This window comes from Amphiura filiformis, chromosome 19, assembly GCF_039555335.1.
Source record: "Amphiura filiformis chromosome 19, Afil_fr2py, whole genome shotgun sequence".
NCBI classification, from domain to species: Eukaryota; Metazoa; Echinodermata; class Ophiuroidea; order Amphilepidida; family Amphiuridae; genus Amphiura; species Amphiura filiformis.
Window position 1 is genome coordinate 42,898,018 of NC_092646.1, and position 25,916 is coordinate 42,923,933.

A 25,916-nucleotide genomic window follows, 5' to 3' on the forward strand; every position below is an offset into this window, starting at 1 on the left:
CCCATTTGTAAAAGGTACTGATTTAAACTTTATCATATTTACATCAATTTAAAACATTTCCAGAAGTGTTATGTATCTTTAATGTGCAGATGCGATATTAATTTGTAAGCTTTCTGGAACGACCTGAACGGTTATTATCTTGTTCTTGCATGATAAGCCAATATCTTTTTGTTTTTTGTTTTATAATATCATGATTAATGATTGAATTAAACGAATAACAAGTAGGCTTGTTTGTAATCTTGTTGGAAACGCTGTATTCTGTTGAAATAAAATAAAAACACTGATTTGCTGTTGGTGTTCAAATGGGACCAAGTTTCAAAAAGTGAGCCGAGGTGGGTTTTTTAAACTTGCTGATTTCTTTACGTTGTCAACGTTTTTTGGTAGATTTCTTTTCTTTTTATGAATGTAGCCAAGCAGCTCCAAGCTTGGAAAGTCAGGTTATGAAGTGCACCATAAAACGAATAAAACGAAAAATGGATGTTTGAAGTTGCCATTCTTGATTCATGACAATAAATAATTAAACAAAACTTTATCAGTCGTTTATTTTAAAACTTGCTCGTCACGCGTGACTGTAATGTTCAGAGGCGTACACAATGATCAATAAACATTTTAATATACTTTAATTATTCAAGGCTACGTAAATATGTAAATAAAATGTAAATATGAACAACACACACCCAATGTTGACAATGCCAGAGAGACACACATAGAGTAAATCCGATTTAGGCCTACTTCATGTCCGAACTGGTAAATGCGCATATATTTAAGCCTATACTACGGAAGCGTCTAAATGCCCCAGATAATCGTGTTTTAATGTTGGTGGTTCTTTGTAGCCCTGCAAGGCAATCTACTTGCTATCCGAATTTCGCGGTTTGTGGTTCTTTGTAGCCCTTCGGGGCAACCTAGTTGAATATTCCTATTAAGCGGCGGTTGTCGGCGATCTTTCGTGGTTTGTGGTTTTCATCAAGCCCTGCACTCTATCGGGAGCTAATTTATAGTTTAAGCTTGTTGAATATCCATATTTCGTGGTTTGTGGATCTTTGTAGCCCTGTGGGGCAATCTAGTTGCATATCCAAATTTCGCGGTTTGTGGTTCTTTATAGCCCTGCAAGGGCAATCTAGTTGGTATCAATATTAAGCGGCAGTTGTTGTTGATCTTTCGCGGTTTGTGGTTCTTTATAATCGAATAATCGATAGGCCTACGGGCAATCTAATTGGATATCCCATTTCGGGGTTTGTGGCTCTTTGTAGCCCAGCAGGGGCAATATAGTTGAATATCGTGGTTTGTGGTTTTAATTTCCCTCATCAAGCCCTGCCCTCTATCTGGAGCTAGTTTATAGTCTAAGCTTGTTGGATATCCGTATTTCGTGGTTTGTGATTCTTTATAATCGATAGGCCTGCGGGCAATCTAGTCTTTCGCGGTTTGTGGTTCTTTGTAATCTTTCGTGTTTTGTGGTTTTAATTTCCCTCATCAAGTCCTGCTCTCTATCGGGAGCTAATTTGTAGTTTAAGCTTGTTGGATATCCATATTTCGTGGTTTGTGGTTCTTTGAAGCCCTGTGGGGCAATAGTTCCATATCCAAATTTCGCGGTTTGTGGTTCTTTATAGCCCTGCGGGGCAATCTACTTGGAGATATCAATATTGAGCGGCAGTTGTTGGCGATCTTTCGCGGTTTGTGGTCTGAATTTGTTGGATATCCATATAATCGATATACCTGCGGGCAATCTGGTTGGATATCCAAATTTCGCGGTTTGTAGTTCTTTGTAGCCCTGCGGGGCAATCTAGTTCGATACACCTATTAAGCGGCGGTTGTCGGCGTTCTTTCGCGGTTTGTGATTTTAATTCCCCTAATTAAGTCCTGCCCTTTAGCCCTGTGGGGAAATCTAGTTGGATATCAATATTCAGCGGCAGTTGTTGGCGATCTTTCGCGGTTTGTGATTTTCATTTATAATATTTATATGAATTATAATTTCAGTCTGAGCTGTGAACAGAGTCACTGATAAATAAATAATAAATAATAAATAAATTTCGGTGTTTTAAATGACGAAGATGCCATGATAGTCAGGCATGGTGATAGCATCTGGATGGTGAAAGTAGGCCCAAGGCCTAGGCCTAAATGTGAATAAAAATCAAACATGTTTGTTTGATGAAAAAATAATAATATCACAATAGCAATGGATGTTCGAAATGGTGTTATTCTTGATTTACGACAATAAATTGATTAATAAAACATTTAAAAAAAAGTGGTGGGAAGTTTCGAACTTGAGCAAAAATTCATAAATGGATTAGAAGTCCATGGCCTTAACCACTTCGCCACGGGGACGTCCCGTTATTACGGTGTGTGAAAGTGAGTATTTATTAATATGAATATATGCTGTGGTCCGGAAAGAATAAAAGAATTGTGAAAAACTTGATTTTTTGGCGAATGGGGTCCAGAATTTGTATGTAGGGTATCAGGAAAATGCCTGGGTATATTTGAAAGTGAATCTGAAAAATTAATTTATGACAGTGACAGCCATGTATGGCTGACCAGCAAGTTTAAAAAAAACGACTGATAAAGAAGAATAAACAGATGATTAGACTATATTTACACGGAACAAAACGCTATTGTTCTATGATATTTTTCGCTGGGTAAAGCAAAATATATCTAAAATCATGCAAATCGTATTTACTGTCCAAATTCGTGTCATATTTTAATAACTCTTTATTTCAAAATTACACGAACTTTGGACAGTCAATCCGATTTAGTTTTTAGATAATAAACAAAAAATTCTTGCTTTATTTCACGCGGTATTTCATAGCCAAAATTAGTGGCAAATCATAGCTAATCATACTGATATTCCACAATCTTTTTTTACACTTACAGCCATACATGGCTGTCACTGTCGCACTAATTTTTCAGATTCACTTTCAAATATACCCAGGCATTTTCCTGGATACCCTACATACAAATTCTGGACCCCATTCATACTGCAGTTACTGTCCGTTTTCCTATACACAATACACAGTGCTCTTTCCCGTTGACGCGTGACCTTTACAAATAGCCCTACGTTAACAGTATGGGGATATGACTAGTTAACGTCGCTGTGTGAAAAATAACCGGCCAATATTAAAAGTACTCTTCTAAAGTTCTAGAAAATATAGTTTTTAACATGTCCTACATTTTTAGCTAATTTAGATGTTTGGAAATATTCGTACTTTGGTGTTTTAGTTAATGTTATAGGTAATAGTACATTGCCTAGTTAACGTCGCTGTGTGAAAAATAACCGGCCAATATTAAAAGTACTTTTCTAAAATTCTAGACAATATAGTTTTGTAACATGTCCTAAATTTTTAGCTAATTTAGGTGTTTGGAGAGGGTCGTACTTTTGTGTTTTAGGAAGGACATGTAAACGACAGATAACACCAAAAATATGAAGAAATTATTCCCAAACCGTGTTAAGTCAAAAATCATTATGTTGCTCATTTTCAAGAATGCTGGTTTACAAAAGCACGCCATTGTCTGATTTCGTGAACAAAGCCACACATACCATTGTTTCCTTTCGTTTCCTTTATAATCGGTTACCCAACTGAAGCTATGAATACCAGCTTTATTGCTATATCGCACATGAAAACAGTCACTTGTGCACAACCAGAGAAGATCCGATTTAATCAGTTGAGCTGTTTCAATGAGTGTTATCTTGGTTTAATAGCTTTTAATGGGGTTAAGTCCTGCAAAGGTCGAGATGAATTCTACTGTAGACATGACTGCATCATGTCGCCAAAAAATCAAGTTTTTCACAATTCTTTTATTCTTTCCGGACCACAGCATATATTCATATTAATAAATACTCCACTTTCACACATCGTAATAACGGGATGTCTCCGTGGCGAAGTGGTTAAGGCCATGGACTTCTAATCCATTTATGAATTTTTGCTCAAGTTCGAAACTTCCCACCACTTTTTTTTCAATGTTTTATTAATCAATTTATTGTCGTAAATCAAGAATAACACCATTTCGAACATCCATTGCTATTGTGATATTATTATTTTTTTCATCAAACAAACATGTTTGATTTTTTATTCACATTTAGGCCTAGGCCTTGGGCCTACTTTCATCATCCAGATGCTATCACCATGCCTGACTATCATGGCATCTTCGTCATTTACAACACCGAAATTTATTTATTATTTATTTATCAGTGGCTCTGTACACAGCTCAGACTGAAATTATATTTGATATAAATATTATAAATGAAAATCACAAACCGCGAAAGATCGCCAACAACTGCCGCTGAATATTGATATCCAACTAGATTTCCCCACAGGGCTAAAGGGCAGGACTTAATTAGGGAATTAAAATCACAAACCGCGAAAGATCGCCGACAACCGCCGCTTAATAGGGGTATCCAACTGCCCCGCAGCGCTACAAAGGACTACAAACCGCAAAATTTGGATATCCATCCAGATTGCCCGCAGGCATATCGATTATATGGATATCCAACAAATTACGACCACAAACCGCGAAAGATCGCCAACAACTGCCGCTCAATATTGATATCCAAGTAGATTGCCCGCAGGGCTATAAAGAACCACAAACCGCGAAATTTGGATATGGTACTATTGCCCACAGGGCTTCAAAGAACCACAAACCACGAAATATGGATATCCAACAAGCTTAAACTACAAATTAGCTCCCGATAGAGAGCAGGACTTGATGAGGGAAATTAAAACCACAAAACACGAAAGATTACAAAGAACCACAAACCGCGAAAGACTAGATTGCCCGCAGGCCTATCGATTATAAAGAATCACAAACCACGAAATACGGATATCTAACAAGCTTAGACTATAAACTAGCTCCCGATAGAGGGCAGGGCTTGATGAGGGAAATTAAAACCACAAACCACAATATTCAACTATATTGCCCCGCTGGGCTACAAAGAGCCACAAACCCCGAAATTGGGATATCCAATTGCCCGCAGGCCTATCGATTATTCGATTATAAAGAACCACAAACCGCGAAAGATCAACAACAACTGCCGCTTAATATTGATACCAACTAGATTGCCCCACAGGGCTCTAAAGAACCACAAACCGCGAAATTTGGATATGCAACTAGATTGCCCCACAGGGCTACAAAGATCCACAAACCACGAAATATGGATATTCAACAAGCTTAAACTATAAATTAGCTCCCGATAGAGTGCAGGGCTTGATGAAAACCACAAACCACGAAAGATCGCCGACAACTGCCGCTTAATAGGAATATTCAACTAGGTTGCCCTGAAGGGCTACAAAGAACCACAAACCGCGAAATTCGGATAGCCAAGTAGATTGCCCGCAGGGCTACAAAGAACCACCAACATTAAAACACGATTATCTGGGGCATTTAGACGCTTCCGTAGTAGGCCCTATAGGCTTAAATATATGCGCATTTACCAGTTCCGACATGAAGTAGGCCTAAATCGGATTTACTCTATGTGTGTCTCTCTGGCATTGTCAACATTGGGTGTGTGTTGTTCATATTTACATTTTATTTACATATTTACGTATTTTAAGTATATTAAAATGTTTATTGATCATTGTGTACGCCTCTGAACATTACAGTCACGCGTGACGAGCAAGTTTTAAAAATAAACGACTGATAAAGTTTTGTTTAATTATTTATTGTCATGAATCAAGAATGGCAACTTCAAGCATCCAATTTTCGTTTTATTCGTTTTATGGTGCACTTCATAACCTGACTTTCAAAGCTTGGAGCTGCTTGGCTACATTCATAAAAAAAAGAAATCTACCAAAAAACGTTGACAACGTAAAGAAATCAGCAAGTTTAAAAAACCCACCTCGGCTCACTTTTTTGAAACTTGGTCCCATTTGAACACCAACAGCAAATCAGTGTTTTATTTTATTTCAACAGAATACAATTCCAACAAGATTACAAACAAGCCTACTTGTTATTCGTTTAATTCAATCATTAATCATGATATTATAAAACAAAACACAAAAAGATATTGGCTTATCATGCAAGAACAAGATAATAACCGTTCAGGTCGTTCCAGAAAGCTTACAAATTAATATCGCATCTGCACATTAAAGATACATAACACTTCTGGAAATGTTTTAAATTGATGTAAATATGATAAAGTTTAAATCAGTACCTTTTACAAATGGGACCAAGTTTCAAAAAGTGAGCCGAGGTGGGTTTTTTTAAACTTGCTGATTTCTTTACGTTGTCAACGTTTTTTTGGTAGATTACCTGATTACACCAATGGATTCTACGCCAATTGAGCGTCAATAGATATACAGGGGCACGTGGCGGAATTTTTAAAAGATAAAAAATTCCATTGAAAATGGAATCTGACCCCAATCGACATGACTCGTTCTCCAGGTACGAGTTTTAGTTATGGTGCGGAGGGTATGCACTTTGTGTATGTCATGCGCCAAGTGCAGTTGTCATACGCGGATGTATTGGCAGGATATAATAGACAGCCATACTGCAGTTACTGTCCGTTTTCCTATACACAATACACAGTGCTCTTACCATTGACGCATGACCTCTACAAATAGCGTATGTTAGAAGTATGGAGATTTGCCTAGTTAACGTCGCTGTGTGAAAAATAACCGGCCAATATTAAAAGTACTCTTCTAAAATTCTAGAAAATATAGTTTTGTAACATGTCCTAAATTTTTAGCTAATTTAGATGTTTGGAAATATTCGTACTTTGGCGTTTTAGTGTATGTTTAATATAAGTAATAGTACATTGCCTAGTCAACGTCGCTGTGTGAAAAATAACCGGCCAATATTAAAAGTACTCTTCTAAAATTCTAGAAAATATAGTTTTGTAACATGTCCTAAATTTTTAGCTTATTTAGATGTTTGGAAATATTCGTACTTTGGTGTTTTAGGAAGGATATGTAAACGACAGATAACACCAAAAAATATGAAGAAATTATTTCCAAACCTTGTTAAGTCTGCAAACCACCATGCTTCTCATTTTCAAGAAGCAGAGTTTTGTCTCATTTCGTAAACAAAAGCTCACACAGAATTGTTCTCTAGCGTTCGCTTTATAATCGTTCACCCAACTGAAACTATAATACCACCTCATTGCTCCATTATACATGTAAAGCAGAAACATATGTTGTGTGTATTTAACCAGATAAGATATGATTTAATCAGTTGAGCTGTTTTCAATGAGTGTTATCTTGGTTTAATAGCTTTTAATGGGGTTTAAGTCCTGCAAAGGTCGTGGTGAATTCTACTGTAGACATGACTGCATGTCACGTGATGTAACTCTAACCAATCAGAATTCTTAAATGGCACCAAATTGATATCACACGTACACCATGTACACGTACATCGTTCAAGTACGTTCGTCTTGTGCAGGTGTTCATTGTATTTCGTACGTGTATTCAATGCGTAATGCCGTAACGTCAGTGCGTGCTCCAGTCAAAGAGATACATGCGTAACACCGTAACGTCAGTGCGTGCCCCAGTCAAAGAGATACACTACTGACGTGCGTGCAGTTCACTAAACACTTTACGACGCTATCCCAACCAACGTCGTGTAGTCCTGGGCCTTTAATATGACTAACGGGTATTCACCCTGAACCCATCGTAAATAACAAATCTATCGTTAATGCGTCGTAAAGTTTATTGAACTTAATTCTCAGGTCCGTGTTCGAATATCGGACTTCACCCGCTGAGTTCAAACTCGTACACGGACGAGAGTAAATACAATGAGGCCCAGGTATATTGCGTAAAGATAAAGAGAAAAGGGTCTATGTTTAACCATACCATTTAAAATGGTCTATGGTTTAACTACTAAACTACAACATGAATAGACAATTTCAGGGACAAGCTCAAGTTGTGGTCAAAGCGAAGTCTGTTTATTCAGAGTATATTGAACTTTATCAAAATTATGTGATAAGATGTACAAAGGTAATGGGCTATCACCATTAAAGTACATAAGGCTAGCCGCCACTCGACCCTTCACAGTTATCGGTATCTATATGACTAATAATTAAATCCATAATACAGGTATATAAATCTTTTATGTCTTAAGGTCCTATTAAGGTTAGCAACTATTTTAAACTGTTGCGATTTGGAAGTTTGCGCTAACCGAATCCCGCAGGGCATACAAACGAATCCGACGAGCTAAGTAATGGTCAGGATTAAGTCGGCCATGGGAGCCATCCGCGCCAAACTAGCTTAGTTCGTTTGGATTGCGATCCAAGACGCCCACTATCGCGAGCGCATTGGAGCGCGTAGCACTTGCGCCGCGTCACGGGAGCGGTAAACGCTGCACGCCTATGATACTGGCGTCGCGTAAAATGGATGGCCCCAGCTATGGCCGCCAGTGAGGTGTAGGAATGTGGCTCGTCGGATTCGTCTATACACACTCGTAGAAGGGTGATTATCCGTACGCTTGCAACACAACCGCATAAGCGCACTGATTCGAATCTGCCACTGCGACATCCAGCATGGCGTACCGATCAACGTGAGATGAGAAACGCTCCAGGAGGAATTTTGGATTTTAATATGTGGATAACTTTCAATGTTCAGAGTTATACAATGTAAATTAAGATAAGCGAAAGATGCAGAGTGGGACAGTTGCATAATAATTATGCGTAAAAAGAAATGGAGAGAAAAGGCATTACTATCCCAAAGCAGTTCAGCGTTATAAATCAATAAAATGGAAATGTCTGCAACCTCCACCCATGTATCAAAATATAGTAATTTGAGTTGAATTTTAAAGGAAGCCTCCGGCAATCACAACATTATGCCTTATGAAATAAGAAAAATAATTATCAAGTAAGAATCACATGGTTTTATCTAAAAGAAAGTTATATTGATTATAAACACGAATAAAAAGCATACATCTGTCAACATTCGATATTCAAAATTCCCGGGCGCTGAAATTGTCTGTTCCAATGACTTCCCACTATACAATGAAAGCTGACGACAATTGAGCACAGATAACCATGACGTCATTGCACCAGACCGTGGGCGATCGTGAATTTTGAATATCGCGTGTTGAGAGACGGCTGATTCGTATTAGTTTCATATGGACAATGTGAGTTATTTTTAAATAATGCCATGTGATTCTTGCTTGATAATTCGAACAAGTAAGGCATGATGTTGTGATCGCCGGAGACTTACTTTAAATGAAAATGCAATATACAAAATATACAAAGGTACTATTTTCATATACTCTTTCTATATACACTGTATATATATACAAGTTTGTTTGTAGCTATGATAATAGCAATATAATTAAGCCTTCACAACAAGTAACGCACTACAAGCAGTATACGGTTATAGCTTTAGAACTATTAATCGTATACACAACATTTTAACATAGAATTACGCGCATTGTGACATGTCATTCGTTCCAAAGTCGCTTAATATTCAATAGTGTTTTTTCAGGAAAAAAACCGAATTTAAATGTTGCAGTTATTGATTTAAATTCGATAATAATGGTGTGTTTTACATGCCACAATGTGCGATAACCATTGATCGCTGCAAACTGCAACTTTTAAAGGAAGTCTCCGGCAATCATAACATTGAAACGGTATTGGTAAATCAAGCCAAAACATAATATTATTTTTTAGGTAAATTCCATTTCATTTTCCTATCCAGATCGCGTAGTACCCTTTTGATTTCAATCCTGCATTATGTCCTTATGAGCGCGCCGTACGTAGCCAATCAATTATCTCCGTCAGCCAATTAGCGCGCCGTACGATCAATCAATTATCTCCGTGTCCAATCGGAGCGCGCGTTGGCTGGGGCCTGCCAGGCTCCCCTCGTGGTATCTTTCTTTTGCTCTGCGGATTCATATTGATAGGCAAGTTTTGAGATTCGCTGTTAGAAATACTCTGATATTTCATATAAATCGCGGTTTGGATGAATTTAAATGATATTAGACTGTCAGGAATATGTTCTAGATCCTTCACATGAGTTATTTTGGTTGTGGTCTTGTTGTAAAATGTGTAATTTGATGATTATCTCCGTTTATGTTTTTGCCAGAATTGCTTGTTGCAGTTCGCACATGGTTTCGATGTGTGAGTTCGTGATTTCTCAAAATTTCTAAAGATTTTGTCTTCCATTTTTCTCTTTAAAGTCATCCTGTGCACGTAGTATTGTCAAATTTTTTGGGCTCATACGGATCAGCAAATATTCCTGACCAGTTGATATCATTGTTGCATTTGGGGCATTCAGTCTGGCCAAGGGAAGGTATTTTAAATATTTTGGCGATATAAAATTATGAAAATAGTTGCATGTTTTGAGTCAAAGATCACTACGCGTTGAGTGCATGAGTGCGCGTATGCATGTACCATCTAATTAACTTGGGGATGTTATTTTATATTATTGGAGCGTGATGGTACAAATGTTTATGTTGACATTTAATTGCTGAGATTATTTTATTCGGGTGATCCTTCCCTTTCGCCATCCTATTAATTGCAATGCGCTGTATTTATTTATGTCTTGTCGCCTTGCTCAAGTTTTTCTCAGATATTTATGTAAACTTTTTGAGATTATAGACAGGCAGTTTTGGTCATGTTCGAACGTCCTGCATCTTGAATCTTTTAGATAAATACATGCATGTCATATGTAAACAAAGAATATTGGCGTTCTCTAAAACATGTGAAAATAATATAAATTTAGGATTATTATTATCGGTCACACCCATACCAAATATTTTAATTGTCATGTAAGCCACTTTTATTTTATTTCTGCTTTGGAGAAAGATACTTAAAATGTCATGTGATTTTATTTATGCATTGGTGGAAGTATACCTAGATTGTCATGTAGAGGGCCTATGATCCTATTTAGGCCTATGCATTGTGTATAACTTGAATTGCTATGGTTCATTTATATATTCGTGGTAAGTACTCACGGAAAGACGTGGTAAGTGATGGGCAGTGTTGTTTATTTATTTATTTTTATTGTATTTTTATTGGTTCCAACGGACTCTGTGCATATGTTTGCTCTTTGTAGGATATACTTAGGCCTACAGGCCTGAGTGGATTATCAACTAAGATGGAGAGTAGGGATTAACGCCGGCCCTGTGAGTTACCCGGGTTAATCCTGAGTGGATTATCAACTAAGATGGAGAGTAGGGATTAACGTCGGCCCTGTGAGTTACCCGGGTTTAATCCTGAGTGGATTATCAACTAAGATGGAGAGTAGGGATTAACGCCGGCCCTGTGAGTTACCCGGGGTTAATCCTGAGTGGATTATCAACTAAGATGGGAAGTAGGGATTAACGCCGGCCCTGTGAGTTACCCGGGTTAATCCTGAGTGGAGTATCCAATGAATGGAGTAGTATTCCTTAGAGTTACGTCAACTAAGAGCTAAGTCTGAGGAGTATTGTGGTATTTGGGAGGAGGTTATTTTGGTGAGTTATATATTTTATGAGTAAGGGAGGGGGCTGTTTTGGTGAGTTATATATTTTTATGATTGAGGGAGGAGGCTATTTTAGTGAGTTATATTCTTTTACTTTTGGGGAAGAGACAAAATGTGAGCCTAATTATTTACATTGGAGGAGACGAGTTTTATTTTATAGTAGAGGGAGGTGAGAATATTTTATATAGTAGAGTTGAGATACCTTATTTTTTTACGTGGTACATATTTTATTATGTTATGTGATAGGCACGGTCCGTTGGAATCATATTGTTTTTTTATGTGTATTATGAAATGGTGATGATACATAGAGATGCATGCCTCTGGTGTGACATTTTTATGTATTATCGAAAATCTGTCAGCACCTAGAGGGAGCTATGCTGACCAGATTTTCATTTCTCTAAAAGTAGTTGTGTTTTATAGGATTTTCGATAGATTTTATGATGATACTTTACTAATACATGCTTGCATGTGTTCGTAAGTGTCATCTCTATTAGCATGCGCTGAGCGGAGCTATGCTGCCCAAATTTTCATTTTGTGCCAAATAACTTAGTTTTTTTCCGTACGTCTAATATGTGTAATCATATGTAACGCTTTTAACGTTCTTATAATCTTTTTTTTTTGCTCTGCGGATTCATATTTATAGGTGAGGAGGGTGCTAGCCGAGTTATTACAGAAGCCATTGCAGGAGTAGGGTGCCAGAGTATTGTGTGACTGAATCCTGTATGTGTAGTCTGGAGTTATGTAAATAAAATATTGTTGGAGATAATGAAGTCAAATACTACGTGTGTTGTTTTTATGCACTTTTTGCTTATAAAAGGTACTCTGACAGTGGGGTTCTGCCTCCCACGACTTGCCCACGTCTCATACAAACATTGTCGTGTTCCCATTCCTGGGGACTGGTGTCAACCCGGCCACCTGACACTTCATATACCAAGTTACAGTCTAACCAAGTATTTATTTATTTATTTTTAAGACCACATTGAGACATATCACGTTCCTGGCAATCGGCCGTCCCGCCACAAATTGGTGTCAGAAGTGGGATCGAGTATTATAAGCAGAACTACAATAGGTGCAGTACCATGGCGGGGAGAGAAGGAGGAAAGGGAGAAGGAGGTGAAGGTGGGGTTAGAGGAGTTGAAGGAAGCACTAGAGGGATGGACACTCCGGGTAATGAGAGAGACAGAAGATATTTATTACTTGATGAGACACCGCCACCTTTCGAGAGTGGCAAAGAACAGAGAGGAGTGGAGCATCCGGGAGGCACCGGGATGGAAGGATTGGACCAGCGTAAGATTAGAGTGATAGGAGGCAGTGAGAGAGGGAAAGTATTTGTGACACTATGTCAATGCCACCCAATTCTCTAGTTGGCCCTGACATACGAAGGAGATATGCCCATAAATGGGAAGGCATGGATGACTCTGGTGACATTCAGGCGAGTTTCCGGTGGGAGAGAATGGAGAACTGGAGGCAAACAAGAGGGGAGGGGATAACCCCGAAAGCCTATGAGGGTAAACCACGTGGTGGCCCGATTTATTTTGGGGAAAGCGAGGTGCCCATCAAGAGGGAGAAAAGACACAGTGGCTTAGAGATCTTGAGGAGAGGAGAAAGGGGCAAAGTGTGTATTGAGGATGAATTGGACCGTGACCGTCGGGAGAGGAGTAGACAGAGGGAGAAAGGGAGGCTCATTCCGGTCACGATTCACACTTAAGGAGTGAGCAAGAGGATATGGTGAGGCGGGAAAAGATAATGACCTGGAGTGAGCAGCGAGAAAGAGAGAGGGAGACATTTGAGGCCCAAAAGCGGGCATGGGAGTGCCAGTATGCACGCCAGGTGGCTGAAGTGAGGGTAATGAGTGAACAGCACCGTGCAATGGAAGCACAACGGCAAGTTGCGGAGGAACGGGCCCGGGAGAAAGAGGAGCGGCTGGGGAAGAAGGAAGCCTACTTAGAACGGGAGGCACTGCTTAAAGAAAATGAGAATAAACTCTGGGAAGCAGACCTGGAAGATAGGAGACGGGTGGTACAGCATGAGGCAGAGGAGGAAGAGAGGCAAGGACTAAGGAATAAGGAAGAAGATAGGAGGTTGCAGCGGTGGAAGGAGGAATTGGAGGAGCGGGAGCGTAGGATGCTAGAGGAAAGAGCTCGGTTGGCTCAGATCCAAGAAGCAATGACTTCTGAGAGAATGGAGTCAGGCTTTGTGATAGGGGAAAGGACCCGGGGTGTGACTGCCGGATGGACTGGTAGATCTACGGGGTGTAACGGGAGTCCATCACCACATGATACAGGATATGCAGGGGCGTCTGGTACTGGCGGGAGAGTCGGGTATAATGCAGAGAGGGACTTTCAGGAAACTTTTTCGCCTGAAGAATGCGATACTCGTACGGTACCAGATTTGTATGTGCCACCACCCCTGCGACGAGAGAGGAGAGTACGAAATGAACAGGAGTATGTGAGTAGAACCAAACCCAAGCCGAAACGGGAAAAAGATACCCGGAGTTTCGATGGGAAGACACCGTGGAAGGACTTTATCATCCACTTCGAAGCGTGTAAAGAATACAACCAATGGACTGAGGAGGCGGCCAGGTACCAGCTTTTTACCTGTTGTAAGGATGACGCCTTGGCGATTTTGAGTGTCAATGACGTGGACCTGAGGGAAATATCCTATAAGGATTTGGTGGCTCTACTGCAGAAAGAATTTGGACCACGGGAGTGCCCAGAGAGTTATTTCCAGAAACTGTCTAGGAGAGAACAACTACCAGGTGAGACCTTAGCTGCTTTAGGGCAAGAGATGAAAAGGTTGACGGCGCTAGCTTATCCAGGAACAGAGAAGCTGGAAAGAGATAGAATCGCGAGACATCATTTCAAGAACGCGGTGAGCGACCAAGACCTCCGTACAGAGTTGTTTCGGAGTAGGCCAGAGACATTGGAAGCTGCCGTGCGCATAGCCGAGGAGGTAGAGTCATTCCTGAAAACTGAAAAGTCGAGAGGCCGCGGTAAATTGGCTTATAGCCGTGTTGCCGGGGCAGAGGTATTGACCGATAGTAAGGTGGCGGTGATGGAGGCCAGAATGAACTCAATGGATACTTCACTGAAAGCGGTTGAGAAGTTGGTGCAGGATACTGCTCAGAAGGCAGAGGGGTATAGGGGACCACGGGCTCCGCCAATGGCTAATAAATCACCAAGGGGGCCAGGAGACTACCGGCGGGGACCAAGTAGGGGGCAACAGGAGGGCTGTTTCCAGTGCGGGCGGCCGGGTCATTTTGCCAGGGAATGTCCTAATTCGGTCTGTTTTCGGTGTAGTGAATCTGGTCACCAGGCTAGGCAGTGCCCACACAATGATGTCGTATGCTTCCGCTGTGGGAAAGAGGGTCATATGGCCCGGGACTGCAGAGACTTTTCGGGAAACGAGCAAAGGCCAACTCCAGGGCCCGGAGTCCGGCCAACGACCGAGTGGGGCCCACGTCAACAGTAGAAACCGGGACAATGGGGGGAAGCGGGGATATCGGGTCGTTGACTGGTGAAATGGAGGAAATTGTGCTTCCAAATACAGAATTAGAAATTTGGGTGCCCACTGATGTGAATGGGGAGGCGGCAACATTCTTACTTGATACGGGTACGTCTCACACAATAGTCACACTCGAGATGTTCTTACTAATACCAGAGGAGAGACGACCGAGGTTAGATGTCCCAAATGTTATCTTGAAACAGGCTGCTGGCAGTCGGGTTAAGGTGTGGGGCAGAGCCGCCCTGGAGGTTACAGTCGGCAAGAAGAGAGTGAAGCTGTTGGTGGTGGTCGGACAGGTTACCAGCGATATGTTGGGTATGGATTTTCTTAGAGCTACGGAGCCCAAATTGGATTTTGGGCTGTTGCAACTACAATGGGAGGACTGTATAGTACAATGTGCGACCACACCAGGGGCTGTGCGCCCACCGAGATTGTTAGCGGTAAATGATACGGAGGTACCTGCAGGACACTCGATGATAGTGTCCGCACTTGTGTCTGGATTGAACTCTGAGAAGGGAACCTTGGGGTGGTGGAGCCACTGGGGGGAGTAGGCTAATAGAGCGTGGTATTCTAGTAGCTCGGTGTGTGGTGAAAGCTCAAGATAGGGTGGTACCTGTCACAGTGGCGAATGTGGGAAACCGACCATATGTAATAAAACACGGGACTACCTTAGCTAAGATAGCAGAAGTAGAGGAGGGAGAAGTGTGTGAGACTAGAACGTTGACCATGAATGAATCTGACGGTGAAGAAGTGGGACCAAAAGATGGGGTGCAATACCAGGGATGCCTCCCTATTTAGAAGAGTTAGCCAGACGGAGTACTGATGGCCTGGATCTGGGGGACAGGGCCAAAGTAAAGGGATTATTGATTGCATATCAGGATGTCTTTTCCAGTGGAGAGTTTGACATCGGTAGAACCACATGGGTTAAGCATAACATAGATACAGGTGATGCAGCACCCATTAGACAACGTGTGAGGAGATCATCACCACAGCAAAGGGCTGAGGTGGAAAGACAAGTGGGGGAGGTGTTGGCTAGAGGGCTGATACAACCCTCGGATAGTCCGTGGTCAAGTCCAGTGGTGTTGGTGGCCAAGAAAGACGGTTCTAAGAGGCTGTGTTTAGATTACAGGAAAGTAAATGACGTCACAAGAAAGGATGCGTACCCGCTGCCGCGGATTGACGATTCTTTAGATTCTCTGGGCGGAGCCAAATTTTTCTCTACTTTGGACTTGGCCTCGGGCTATTGGCAGGTGGAGATGAGCAAAGACGCTCGAGATAAGTCAGCATTTTCGACTCCCAGTGGACTATATGCGTGGAATGTGCTTCCATTTGGCCTATGCAATGCACCCTCAACGTTCGAGCGGCTAATGGAGAGAGTTTTAGCAGGATTACGTTGGGAAATCCTTCTGGTATACTTGGATGACGTTATCGTCTTTGGGAATAGCATTCCAGAGTCGGTAGTTCGGTTAGAGAGGGTTTTGTTAAGGCTGAGGGCTGCGGGCTTGAAATTGAAACCATCCAAATGTCATTTGTTCCAAAAACGTGTCTCCTATCTGGGTCATGTCGTGTCGGAAGAGGGAATACACACTGATCCCGAGAAGATTGAAGCTGTACAGAATTGGCCCACGCCGGGGACGACCACACAAGTGAGGAGCTTTTTGGGATTGGCATCTTACTATAGGCGTTTCATTAAGGGTTTTGCTGAGATTGCATCGCCGCTTCACCACATCACCAAGAAGAGTGTGTCGTTTGAATGGACTAGTGAGTGTGAAGTGGCGTTTAGTGCTTTGAGGAATGCCTTGGTGAGTGCGCCGATTCTGGCCTATCCACAGCCTGTGGGGCAGTACTACTTGGATACTGACGCAAGTGCGTTCGCGATAGGGGGTGTACTTTCACAAATGCAAGGGGATTGGAGAAGGTGATTGCATTTGGTAGTATGGCACTCAAGACCGCCGAGAAGAATTATTGTGTGACTAGAAGGGAACTTCTGGCCATAGTGATGTTTTTGAAGAAATTCCGACACTATTTAGGAGGAGGCTGTGTAAGGGTTAGGACGGATCACGGGTCACTTAGGTGGTTGTGTAATTTCAAGAACCCGGAAGGTCAGTTGGCTCGGTGGTTGGAGGTACTAGCCAGTTTTCACGTGGAACTGGAGTATCGGCCCGGGAAGTGGCACCAAAATGCCGATGGGCTGTCGCGACGTCCTTGCAGACAGTGTGGCAGGATGGATGAAAAGAATTTGGAAAGGGCGAGGGCAGAGGTTGGTGCGGAGATGGTACCACAGTTGTGCGAGGTAGGATGCCAGACAGATGGAGATGGTCGGGAAATTACGCAGCGTGAGTCCAACAGCGGAGACTTCCAGGGAATAGTGTCCTCACGCATGCTACGGGTAGACGAGGTAGCACAGGATACCACCGAAGAAGGGAGTGAACTAAGACTCTGGCTGAACGCTATGTTGGAATTTCACAGCGGGGTTGTCCCCGAGGATATGGAGGAAGTGGAAGTTTTAGTAGACGCATATTTGGAAGAGGTTAGAGAAGAGTACATGGGGCTTACGGGCCAGGGTTCTAGTTTGAGTGAGTGCAGTATGCAGCAGGTCAAAGTGACTCTCGATGGAGTGCAGCCTAATAACAAGGACTGGGAGGGGGGCTACGAGCCATGAGTTGTATGCCACACCCGCAGCATAGGCACTACTCCTGAGATTACGTTTGAAAAGATTAGAGGGGAACAGTTACTGGACGAGACGATCGCACCGATTCTCCAGATGAAAGAAACGTCAGAGGAGAAGCCCGCTTGGGAAACAGTTTCGCCGCTGTCCTCGCAGACAAAGACTTACTGGGCCCAGTGGGAAATGATGGTCGTGAAAGAAGGAGTCTTAACCAAACGATGGGAGGATAATGAAGGAAGGGCGGTGAAGTGGCTGATAGTCTTACCTAGGACTTTGAGAGGGAGAGTGATGGATGAGTTACATTCATCGAAGGCTGCGGGTCACTTGGGGAGAAACAAGGTTTTACCGAAGTTGAGGGCACGGTATTATTGGGCAGGAATGACTATGGACTTACGAGCCTACCTGCGGCAGTGTAGGGGCTGCGCTCAACGGAAGGCACCTCAGCAGAAACAAAGAGCACCGTTACAGCAATATCGAGTGGGGGCGCCGTTGGAGCGGATCGCCGTTGATGTACTTGGTCCCCTGCCCCGGACAGAGGGTGGAAATGAGTATATCTTGGTCATGGGTGACTACTGGACGAAGTGGATGGAGACCTATGCAATCCCGGACCAGCAAGCTGAAACTGTGGCGAAGAAGTTAGTGGAGGAGTTTGTATGTAGGTTTGGGGTGCCGTTAGAAATCCATTCGGACCAGGGACGCAATTTCGAGTCTACTGTGTTTAAAGAAATGTGCCAGATATTAGGCATTAACAAGACACGTACCACTGCCTATAACCCTAAGTCAGATGGGATGGTTGAGAGGTACAACAAGACGATAGTGAACGCAGTGGCCCTAATGATTGACCCTCATAAGAACCAGCGAGACTGGGATCAGTACCTTCCTATGTTGGTTTCGCATATCGAGCTAGTGTGCAAGAAAGTACAGGGAGAGCCCAAACATGATGATGCTGGGAAGGGAGGTGCGCCTGCCGGTTGACCTAGTACTAGGAGGTGTACCCAATGAAAGAGAATGCGAAAGCGACTATGCGGAGTGCTTAAGAGAGAAGATAAGGGAGATACATGAACGTGCCCGGTAGCGCTTGCATCCAGCCTGAAGAGAAAAAAGAGGAACTATGACAGGGCTGCGCGAGGACCAGTGTATAAGGAAGGGCAGTTTGTCTGGCTGCACGATACTCAGCGGCGGCCGAAGCTCTCAAAGAAACTGGGACTTCCTTGGCAAGGACCGTACTTGGTGGTAAAAGTACTGTCGGCTGTGACATATAGGATACAGAAGGCTAAGAAGGGGAAAACCAAAGTAGTCCACGCTGACAGACTTAAGCTATATGAGGGACAGGCGTTAGTAAGGTGGAAGTACAAGGAACCATGGCTGGTAACCGAAGAGGGTCCGAAGGTGCATGAGGAGATGGGGGAGGATGGTGGTGAAGGAGGGAGCGTGCAGCAGAAGGAGGTGGTAACCGAAGATGGTCAGAAGGTGCATGAAGAGATGGGAGAGGATGGTGGTGAAGGAGGGAGCGTACAGCGGAAGGAGGTGGTAACAGTAGGTGTGGAGAAGGAGGATAAGAGAGAGGGAACTAGTGAACAGCGGAAGGAAGAGTTAGGGAAAAGAGAGGGAAGTAGTGAACAGCGGAAGGGAGATTAGGGAAAGTTGGGGAAGTGGACAGCGAGGAGTATCAATGGCACGGCGAAACCCGGGACGGCGACGCCAGAAGCCTAAGCGGTTTCGATAATGCCACTAAAAGCAATTCCAGGGAGGGGTGGGAAAATCCAGTGAATATAGTGTTATGTGAATATGTCATTTATCTAATTCTTTGTTTTTTTTTGTTTTTGTTGCAGGTAAAACCCAGTAAAGAGATGGCGGGGCAGTTTGATGTTGTATTTGGGGTAATGTTGGGGATTGTAATGGCGAGTTCTGTCAGTGGTCTGCTGCTCCTGTTCTATCTGCTGTGGAAGGTCTGGATGGGAGATGTGAAGCATAGAAGGGAGAAGATGTGGTCACGGACGTGGGAGGCCAGGGTAGAAGGAAAGCTCAATTGGTTACAGGAGAGGCAACGGTCGGAGGAGAGGGAGAGAGTGGCTACTCTCAGCAGGATTAAGGTTTGCGATCGGAGGAGCCAGACTGACAGTCCGATGCCGGGAGGTGCATCTAGTGCTAGTAGAGAGGTGTATGAGCTGAACCAAGGCCTGATTCGCCTGACCTGTCCGGGTGGGGTGACAGGGAAGAAGGTGAAGTTTCCCAAAGGAGTTGGACACTCCCATCCGCTGCCGGAGGTCGAGCCAGGAGAGTCTTCTAAAGCCGAGGCAGTAGGCCCAAGCCGGTCCCGACTGGTCCTGGAAGGCGAGGCAGAGTTTAAGGCCGGGTTGTCGGGGTTGGAGGAGAGTATCGTGGCTCTGAGGAATCTGTCTGGGGAGTTAGAGAAGGAGGAGGTGCAGGAGTTTAAGGGAGATTGGGTTACTTTGTGTCGGGTTTTGGTGTTATTCAGTTGTATTAATAGAGTTATCGTTTTTTTTTTTTTTTTTTATAGGTTGACCATGGCTGATGCGGAGGATGAGCGGTCGAGGCCCCGTGCCAACGCTTTGGGAGTGCCCTATGCACGCATCTATCGCATGCGGGAAAAAGGTCCCAGGAAGTTCCGGTGAATTCGCCAAAACTGCATAGTCAGAAAGGGGAGGCTAAAGTAGGGAAACGGGTTCAGTTTAACCCAGAAGTGACGGTTCACTTCTTTTAATGGTGGCGTTGAGTTTTCTAACTTGTGTTATTTATTTGTTTTTTTTTATTTTTGGAATTATATAACCTCGTTCCTTCCCTATAGTTAATTGTGACTTTTTCTATCTAATTTGGTTTTTGTGTGTGTTTTGTTTTTCTCTTATAGATTTAGTTACCGAGTGAAAGGAGAAGTTGGATCCATTTGATAGTTACCGAGTGAAAGGAGAAGTTGGATCTGTTCGATAGTTGCCGAGTGAAAGGAGTGTTGTCATCAAGATGTCATCAGGAACCAGGGGCAGAGGGTATGTGAGGCGTTTGGTCGCCAACCCGATTCCGGGGTGGCGACCCACTCAGAGTCTAACAAGCATGGTTAAGGACCCCCTAGGGGGAGGAGCCGGGGAAATGGCAAGGGAGTTAGAGGTGATGAGGGGGGAGCTGGAGGTAGAGAAGGGAAGGAGGGAGGTGGCGGAAGGGAAAATGATGACGGGGGCTGAACGGGAGAGAGGAGAGGATCGGAGACGACAGGAGGGGTTGAAGGAAGAGTTGGAGCGGGTACGGGGGGAGTTACGGAGCGAGAGGGAGAAGATGGAAGCGGTTGAGAGGAGAGAGGGGCAGAGAATGATGAAGGCGGAGATGGCCATGGTGCGAATGAGAGCTAGAGGGGTGGGGGTGACGAAGGAAGGGGTGAAGAAGGAGGAGGGGTTGACGGGTGCGAAGGAAAAAGGGAGGGTAGAAAGGAAAGAGGTACCGAAGGATAGTAGGCCGGAGGAGCGGGAAAGGATGGAGATACGGAAGGAAGTGGAAGAGGTAAGGAGGGCCCTGGCCCAGGAACGGAGGGAATGGGAGGAAGAAAGGAAGAGGACGAGGGAGGAGGCGAGGCGGTTAATGGACGAGGAGGAGGCGCGGAGGATTCAAAGTTTTAGGGGGAATTGAGGAAGCGGGAGCGGTGTGGTTGAATAGCAGCAGGAGTAAGAATAGGGAAGGAGGGAGGGCGGAAGTAGCAGTAGGAGAGGGTAAGGAAGTGATGGTGACAGAAGGGAAGGCCGAGGATACGGGTGAGGGGACCGAGGAGAGGAGAGCTAAGGTGGAGGAGGGAGAGAAGGAAGTGGTTGAGGGGAAGGCGGTCGTGGGGCCTTTGATTTTGCCTGACCCCAACCAAGCAGTCTTTCTGGCAAGTGGCGAGGTGGCCCCCCTTTACGGGAGTGCTGGTCGCCTTCGCCCGGTTGGATTGGTCGTAGGTGCGTTGTATGTATTTTACAGTTCGTGTTATAAAAAAAAAAAAAAAAAAAAAAAAAAATAATTTGTATACTCACCATTGTTTTCCCGTTTTTTGTTTTGTTCTCCTGATAGGGACGACAGCGACAGCGAGGCGGAGGGGCGGGATTGGAAAAAGGAAAGGAAGTTGGAGAAGGAAAGGAAGGAGCGAGAGAAGCTAGAGGCAGAACCACGGAAGGCGAAGGAGATAGGAAAAGGAGCGGCGGACCAATGGAAACATGACAGGGAGAGAAGGGCAAAGAGTGGCGAAAGGAAGGGGTTGGAAGATAGAAGGGGGAGAGGGGCAGTGGAGTGTCGGAGAAACCAGGATGGACCACGGGGAGGAGGCAGGGGAAGATCCTGGGGAAGTGCTTGGAGGTCTTCGGCCACCTGCTTCAGGTGTGGTGGAGTTGGTCATCTGAGCTACAATTGTTTGGACCGAAGAATGGGGACACCCCCGGCCAGCTCACCACCACCGCCCGCCATCTCACCATCCTCTCCTTCCCCTGCTGGGGAAGTGAGGAGGGTGGTAGTTGCGAGGCCAGGGGAACGGACGACACTGACCGTCCGGACCCCTGGTGCCTCAATGCACGAGGGATCAGGTAAAGAGGAAGGACTGGGGCGAGAGTTAGAAGAGGCGAAACGGAGGGTGGAAGAGATGGAGAGGAAGATAGACAGGCAGAGGGATTGGAGGAGGGGTTTGGAAGAGCGTAGGAGAGAGAGAGAGCGGAAGGAGCAAGAAAGGATGACGACGGAATACGAGAGAAGGGAGGCAGAGCTGCGAGAGGAGATGAGGAGGTTGGAGGAAGAGACGAAAAGGAGGAAGGAAAAAGAACGGGAATTGGAAGAAAGAGAGGAGGAGGAGAGAGAGCGAGTGAGAAAGGAAAAGGAGGAGGAGGAGAGAGAGGGCAAAGAGAGGGAAAGGAGAGAGGAAGAAGCAGCACAAGATCGTAGAGACAAGGAGATAGAACAAGCTCAAAAAGAGAAACAAAGGAAGGAGGAAGAGGAAGAACTGGCCAAGAAAGACAAGGAGAGAGAAAGAGAGGAGGAAGAGAGAGAACGAGTCAGAAGGGAAAAGGAGGAGGAGGAAAGAAAGGACAAAGTGAGGAAGGAGAAGGAAGCGGAGCGAGTGCGAAGAGACGAAGAAAAAGAGAAACAAAGGAAGGAGGAAGAGGAAGAACTGGCCAAGAAAGACAAGGAGAGAGAAAGAGAGGAGGAGGAGAGAGAACGAGTCAGGAGGGAAAAGGAGGAGGAGGAAAGAAAGGACAAAGTGAGGAAGGAGAAGGAAGCAGAGCGAGTGCGAAGAGACGAAGAAAAAGAGAAACAAAGGAAAGAGGAAGAACTGGCCAAGAAAGACAAGGAGAGAGAGAAAGAGAGGAGGAAGAGAGGGAGCGAGTTAGACAGGAAGAGGCGGAGAGGGGAAGAAAGGACAAGGAGGGGGAAAGAAAAGAGAAGGAAGCAGAAAGAGATCAAAGAAATAAGGAGAAAGAAAACCGAAGAAAAGAGAAGGAAAAGGAACAAACAAAAAAGGAAACGGAAGCAGAACGAGCTCGGAAAGAGAAGCAGAGAAAAGAAGAGGAGAAGGAACAAGCAAAAAAGGTAAAAGAACAGGCAAAAAGGGACAAGGAAAAGGAGGCGGGTCGAGCTAGAAAGGAGAAAGAAAGACTAAGGAAAGAGAAAGAGCAAACCAAAAAGGAGAAGGAAAAGAAAGCGAGAGAAACAGAACAGGCTCGGAAAGATAAGGAGAGGGAAGAGCAAAGAAAGGAGGAAGAGAAGGTCCAGGAAGAGCAGCAAAGGAAGGAAGAAGAGGCTGAGAAAGTGAAGGAAAAAGAAGAAAGGGGGATAGAACAAGATTTGATGGATGAGAGGCTAGACAGGGAGTTAAAGAAGGTGGAGGGGTCAGGGAGTAAGGTGGGAGCGCGAGGGAAAGGATCAAAAGCGAGAGTAACTAGGCAGGGGAGCAAGAGTAGCGGTACGGAGGTGGACGGAATGAAGGAGAAGTTGGACCGGTGGTTGAAGGAGAGTGACTCGGAGGAGGAGGGGATGGCAATAAGGGGGTAGGAAGCGGGTAGCTGAAGAGGAGGGGAAGGCGGTGACAGGAAGAGGAGCAGAGTGGGAGAGAAGGAGGTGGAGGTGGAAGGACTGCGCGGCATACGCGCCCTTACGGAGATGGGCCCGGTGTTGGTGGATGGCCGGGAGGTCGGGAATGGCGAGATATTTACCCTCCATGGAGGAGGAGCCACCACCATCCGGGTCCACCGTCTGTGGCCTGTCAGACTTTCCAGGCCGGGCCGTATGCCGCGCAGGTCCTGGAGTTTATCGGGACCAGTAGGTGGGAAACAGATAATATTGTAGTGGAGTGAAGAGGGAAGTGAGAAGAAGGAGATAGAGAGTGTTGTTTGTTGTGTTCTTAAAAAAAAATTTAAAAAGAAGAAAAAAAAAAAAAAAAAAAAAAAAAAAAAAAAAAAAGAGAAAGAGGAAAAAAAAAAAAAAAAAGATTTGAGACATAATGACCGAGGGTGATAGGCTGGTCCTTTACCAGAGCGAGGGGATAAGCTCCCTCCACCGCCTTAGCTGTCTTTGTACTGCACCTTTAGCAGTACCCTCCATTTTATTTTTCTCTTCTAGTCCCTTTACCACCAGGGTGATAGGCTGGTCCTTTACCAGAGCGAGGGGACAAGCTCCCTCCACCGCCTTAGCCGTCTTTTGTACTGTACCTTGTGTACAGTACCCTTTATTTTATTTGTCTCTCTTGTCGGTCCTGCTGGTAGTGTGTTTTATTTGCGCGGAGGATATTTTATTCCTCCAACTCTTTATATTTAGTATTTTAGTTTGTCTGTTTTTTTTTTACACTACCTCCCGGCAGCTGCCTCCAGGCAGAGCTTACACCAGAAAAGCGAAAAGAAACGCGGAGATTCTTTGGGTGAGACGTGAGTGGCGATTCGCACCGTGAATGAGGACAAGATATGATAAGATGCCGTCGCTGAGAGAGTGGTATTGATCATCTTCATCTGGGAAGACTGTCCCTTGGGGCCTGTGCTACTATAAAATGCTGCACTGATCATCTTCCCCAGTGGGGAAACCGTTCCTTTGGTGTCTGGCTTTGATGGAATGTCCTTGGGAGTTTAATAATTGGTCTTCCAGTTCTCTCCAGTTGACAGTTCCATTCCCTTCGGTTCTGTCAGCGTTCCCGTGCCTATCATCATGCGTAAAACAAGGGGTAGTGGTGCCCTGTTAATGTAAATCACAAGGAGGAGTAGTATGCACGAAGAAGTTCAGAGCAATGGTTCCGGAAATATACGTGTGGCTGCTAGTGTGAGGATACTTGTCAGAAGAATAGACGAGGAAGACATTGATAGGTGGTGGGACCACCAGCCTCTGTCTCTATTGAATAAGATTACTGGGTAGAGCCACGGTTACCACCAAACCGTCTCTTCTTACCAGTGCATCCCAATTAGGAATGAGTGACCGACCAAGCTTTATACCATGACGTACATACTTCAGAAGATGATAGCAGTTAGACATTCGAGTGGTTAATGATGACGGACAACCAGCATCGCAGACGTCAGAACTGACAGACTGAAACAGACGTTACCCATGAAGACTGCAGTTCAAGATTGAAGATTTAGGCCATTTTTCATGTAGCTTAGAGTAGAGTAGTGTAGTAGTAAGATAAGGCCTCATGTACCAATACCGTTTTTTTTTTTTTTACGTCCATGTGCCAGGGACGGCACATTGTGGGAGGGGGGCTGTGAAACGGTATTGGTAAATCAAGCCAAAACATATTATTATTTTTTTAGGTAAATTCCCTTTCATTTTCCTATCCAGATCGCGTAGTACCCTTTTGATTTCAATCCTGCATTATGTCCTTATGAGCGCGCCGTACGTAGCCAATCAATTATCTCCGTCAGCCAATTAGCGCGCCGTACGATCAATCAATTATCTCCGTGTCCAATCGGAGCGCGCGTTGGCTGGGGCCTGCCAGGCTCCCCTCGTGGTATCTTTCTTTTGCTCTGCGGATTCATATTGATAGGCAAGTTTTGAGATTCGCTGTTAGAAATACTCTGATATTTCATATAAATCGCGGTTTGGATGAATTTAAATGATATTAGACTGTCAGGAATATGTTCTAGATCCTTCACATGAGTTATTTTGGTTGTGGTCTTGTTGTAAAATGTGTAATTTGATGATTATCTCCGTTTATGTTTTTGCCAGAATTGCTTGTTGCAGTTCGCACATGGTTTCGATGTGTGAGTTCGTGATTTCTCAAAATTTCTAAAGATTTTGTCTTCCATTTTTCTGTTTTAAAGTCATCCTGTGCACGTAGTATTGTCAAATTTTTGGGCTCATACGGATCAGCAAATATTCCTGACCAGTTGATATCATTGTTGCATTTGGGG

General features: G+C 44.1%; 1 protein-coding gene across 1 annotated transcript; it reads left to right on the forward strand.

Moving 5' to 3' along the window:
- The first annotated feature begins 21,286 nt into the window (after nucleotides 1–21,286).
- LOC140140598 (uncharacterized) lies at nucleotides 21,287–23,577 on the forward strand. Its single transcript, XM_072162354.1, has 3 exons — nucleotides 21,287–21,393; nucleotides 21,613–23,115; nucleotides 23,166–23,577. Exons 1-3 carry the CDS (start codon nucleotides 21,287–21,289, stop codon nucleotides 23,575–23,577), a joined length of 2,022 nt encoding a protein of 673 aa, XP_072018455.1.
- The last annotated feature ends 2,339 nt before the right edge of the window (nucleotides 23,578–25,916 follow it).